Source organism: Pteropus alecto, unplaced genomic scaffold (assembly GCF_000325575.1).
Source record: "Pteropus alecto unplaced genomic scaffold, ASM32557v1 scaffold7, whole genome shotgun sequence".
NCBI lineage: Eukaryota > Metazoa > Chordata > Mammalia > Chiroptera > Pteropodidae > Pteropus > Pteropus alecto.
The window spans coordinates 35,790,891-35,795,592 of NW_006494614.1; the positions used below are offsets into that span (position 1 = coordinate 35,790,891).

The 4,702-nt window shown below is 33.6% G+C and overlaps 1 protein-coding gene across 1 annotated transcript in view; it reads left to right on the top strand.

Annotated features, from left to right (window-relative positions):
- Positions 1-822: 822 nt before the first annotated feature.
- The window catches only part of CRISP1 (cysteine rich secretory protein 1), a 19,870-nt gene continuing 15,990 nt past the window's right edge, over positions 823-4,702 (top strand). The window contains 2 exon segments of the mRNA XM_015600255.1: positions 823-852; positions 2,422-2,550. Coding sequence (XP_015455741.1) covers positions 823-852; positions 2,422-2,550 — 159 coding nt within the window.

Below are 4,702 nucleotides of genomic sequence, written 5' to 3' on the forward strand. Positions count from 1 at the left end.
CTGGGCTTGCTAAGACCAATATGAGCTTTACCTATGTTTTCATTTAAAATTTTTATGATTTCAGGTCTTCTATTGAAGTCTGTAATCTATTTTGTGTATGATGTAAAATAAGGGACTGTTTTAAATTTTTTGCATGTGGATATCCAGTTTTAAATTTGCCACAAAGATGGACCTTATGTTAAGTGTTTTTTTGTTTGTTTGTTTGTTTTTTGCCACATTCATGAAATAACAGCAATAGTTATAATAAAGGGGATGGGAACAAACTTTGGAAGGTGATGAATATGTTTACAGTCTTGATGGTGGTAATGGTTTCATGAGTGTATACTTATCCTCAAAATCACTTGGTTATATACATTAAATATGTACAGTTTTTTACATGTCAATTATACCTCAATAAAATAGTTTTTTTAAAAAAAAAAGAAAGTATGACCCTCTTTACAAAATCACAAAGGAGAAGAAGGAAAGGATGAGAACAAATATAGGTAGATCGTGGACTGGGCAAGAAAAGTTGAAACAGCTTTCTTCTGATAGCTTCTCTTACTGAGGGAAGTAGGATATATCACAATCTATTGAGAGAGGTAGATGTGATTGGGATACAGTACACAAGTTCTGCCATAACATTGTGAGAGAGGCAAAGTGAGTTAAGTAGGTAAATAAGTAGAATCGATGAGAAGAATTAAAGGACAATTTGATATTAGATAGCCTGAATATGAATACCAACATTTGTCATTTTGTGATATTTTTTCTGCCAATGCTCAGTAGACTTAGTGCAGGCAGGGAAATTTTGGGTTTCATTCAAATTTTTGGTTCCATCTAAACCTAATGGGTGTGGGCAGGCAAAGGATTCAGCAAGTGAGTTGTTGAAATGAGAGAACATGGATAGAAAAGAAAGATAACAGAAGGCAAATTGAGAAAATGAGGAATGAGTGTGATGCTTAGATTGTGTGAAAAATAGAGTGACTGACCTTAGTGACTTGGAAGAACAGGGAATCCTGGTCAGACAGGAAAATGCTCCTATCTGATTTGGGAGATGTGACATTATGAAGCCATCATAAAAATATGGATTGTGACCATCGAGGCAGGAAACTAAAGATTTAAGATAGGAAGAGTTCAAAAGGCTGAGTTGTCAAACAGTTGGAATTATCTATGTGGATGCTATAGTCTCTCAAGTTGGCTGCAGACACTGGAGTAGGCAGGATGAATTTGTTTCAGGAGATCCAATTTTTGTGAATGAGTGGAAATGAGAAGAAAATTGTTATACGAGAGTGAATTTTCAAGGATGAGGTGGTAGAGCTAAATGTCATGAGTTTCACTGGAGAAGGATTTTTCAGAGGAATAAGGAGAGTTATAATCTGGAAATAGTAAGGGATTCTTGTGAGTCACCAATCACTCTTCTAGTCTAGACCAGAGTTATTTGCAGTATGACAAGAAAATAGCTCAATGTGAGTGTGCTTCTGAGGAAATGATGTCTTTTGAATTCCATATTTATGCCTTTTCCCCACACCCTAAAACCACTGATATAAAATAAATGACAATGACTACTTTTATATTTAAGCAAGGTATGACACTGGATCCTATCCACTCAGAAACTATATTGATAGTCCTGTGGGAATTGAGAAAAAAATAAATACCATTCTAATCATACTACATAAGTTTCGCCACCTTTTTAAAGATATGATGTACATATGATATATTGCAAACACAAAAAGAAGCTACTCTTTGCTGCAATTAATGTTAACCTAAAATATTAAGGCCATTTACTTTTCTTCTTAATGAGTTACAGAATAAAAGGTAAATAACTTTAAAAAACAGTCATAAATTCTAGATTGTAGCCAATTTGAAACCTATTTTATATATACATATACAGATGCAAATATTGTTTTCTCATATGAATAAGACAAAGATGCAAAATCTGAGTTAAAGATAATAAATAATGAATATATTGGATTAGGTTTTCCCAGACACATACCTTCAAACAAAAATTCAAGTGTAAGTGGTTTACCTGGGAAGCAAAGAGAACGCTTGGAGGAGATATGGTGGGGAATGAGCCAAGAAAAGGAAGTCTGTCGGTAAAAGGTATGATATCAAAACATCTTCTACTGTGGTTTATGTTGTCCAATAAAAAGTGCTTCAACATGGTCCAAAGTACTAATCGTAAATTTGAAAAAACCCAATTACAGAATATCCAGTACTCTATTTTATAGACTTGTATAATATCAGACTAGAATTCAGAAATCTTCAAAACTAGCACTGGAGTAATGGAAACTAACATATTGAGATAACATAAATTTTAAAATGCTGTCAATCATTCTTTATTCTATATAAACTATAAATTAATATGGTGTATAGATCTATAAGTAGTGTATTATACATGATAAATTCCACTTAAAAGAAGACTAATTAATAATTTTCTGGTAACAGACAAAACTAACTATAGTTCCACATAGTACATTCCTCACTGAATCACCAAATGTGCAAGAAGAAATTGTTACTCTACATAACAGTCTCAGGAGAAAAGTAATACCAATGGCTAGCCACGTGCTGAAAATGGTAAGATTAATTAAATAGCCATAACAATGAAGACAATAATAGTTATGGTGTTTACTGAGCTTTTATTAAGTTCTAATCACTGTCAAAACACTAAAAGTTTGGTCTTCACAAACAAACCTACAGGATTGTAAAAGAAGAAACAGAGGCCCAGAGGAGGTGGAGAACTTTCCTCTAATCATATAGTTAATAAATGACAGAACAACACTTCCAACTCAGACAGCCTGGCTTCATTCACAGAACCCCAGGATAGTGCTACTCAAACTCGAGTGTTCTTCAGACTCACCTGAAGTACTTGTTGCAGGACAAGTTCCTGGGCCCCATTCTCAGGTCCGGATTGAGGCTATGCCAAGCTCCCAGATGTTGCTGATGCTACTAATCATTATCATTAGTATACGAACTTTGTGTCTTCATTAAGCAGCAGCCCAGGGGCTAAGCCACTCATCTGAGAATGAAGATGTCCAGCCTCTAAGCCAGGTGATGCTGCCAGGTAAACAAATATTGACAGATCTTTTTTCCAGTTCCCTTGCATCCCATACAAGGAGAGAGTAATTGTCTTTCCACTATAAACCTGTGTGTGAGCAGACTAGGTGTTGTAAAAGAAAAATTAAAGGAAGTTTCAGATGATTAGCCTCACATTTATTATCTCTCAGAAGTGTCACTCAGGTTTTTGGGAAATCTTATCCCGGTTTCTTGAACCTTGGATTGTCCTAAAGTAGCAAGCATTAGAAATAGTGAGGATTCTGGAGGGCAATTCTAAAGGATAGCTTTCTTAGGCAAATGACAAAGAGGAGGAAGCAAGTGACTAGAAAAATGATTCCAAAATTTATCTCTTGATCATCTTAGAATCTATCATGTTATTTGAACAAACTAATAAAAATCAATAGCTATTATAGACATTGTTGCATTGTGAGTGTTCTTTCTGACATACTTTTTGTATGTACTATTGACAGGCACTCTTTTAGAACCATATTACATTAATTCATTTAATTTAATAATTTTGTGATTCTATACTATCATTTCCATTTTACAGATAATGAATCTGAACATAAGGGAAATTAGGTAGCTTATCCAGTCATAAGTACTGGATAAGTATAGATTCAAATGCAAATGGACCAGCTCCAGGCTCCTGTTCTTAATTATTTACCTCTCTTAGGACAAACAGGGTCCAAACTCCTTCGTTTCCAGATGAGCAAATAAGGGTAGCTAAAATGTACGAAAAAATGTTATAGAGTAAGTGGAAACTATTGCCTCTGAATTCAGAGAACTTACTATTGTGGATTAAAGATTTATACAAAGGAAATATTAGAACATAAGGATGAATGTATTCAAGTGCTAAGTTGCAAAGATATGAGAGAGCAACAAAATGATAACTTGAGTGTACTAGTAAAATCGAGTAATATTTTAAAAAGAATATGGGAATTGAGTTGTTCCATAAACAATGCATACAACACAAATAGAAAGGAATTGATAGAATTATAGTAGGGCTAAAGAGCCCATTGCAACTGCAAGGCAGAGATTTTTCAAAAAAAAATAATAATAATTTCTGCACATTAGGTTAGAATCTGCTTAAATAGAGCCATTCATTAAAGCCAGAATTTACAGCTACAGTAATCATAAATACTAGTGATTTTAATCAGAGATGTTTCATAAAACTGGAGTATCTTATCAACATTAATCAAAGGAAATGTTAAGCAATCAGCTCTAAATTGGCCAAAGAAGTTCCAATTCTGATCATTTGATAACCTGGTCCTAATAAGCAAGATTTTTTACTAATGACTGAAATGACAGTATTTGTATTACCAGGAGATTTTATGCCTTAATGGGCTGTGTTGTGTCATCTCTACTTGTTTAGTTAGATATATCCGTTACTAAAATACATCTTTTATTGAATGAAACAATCAAACCCCACAAAACTATGACTTTACTTTGACCCTAGGCTAATGGGTTACTTAATTTATCTCTTGGTTTACTAAATTCATCAACTTGAGATATAATTCTAAGAAACTAACACAAATGGCACCTATATACACAGTAGATAAACTTCTTTGATGCTAGGAAAAATATTGAAAATCTAAGTTAGGGTGTCATCCAAAAATTGTTCTAAAGAGTAGCTGAATGATTTATGGAAAATTCTATAGTAAAATACAAACAC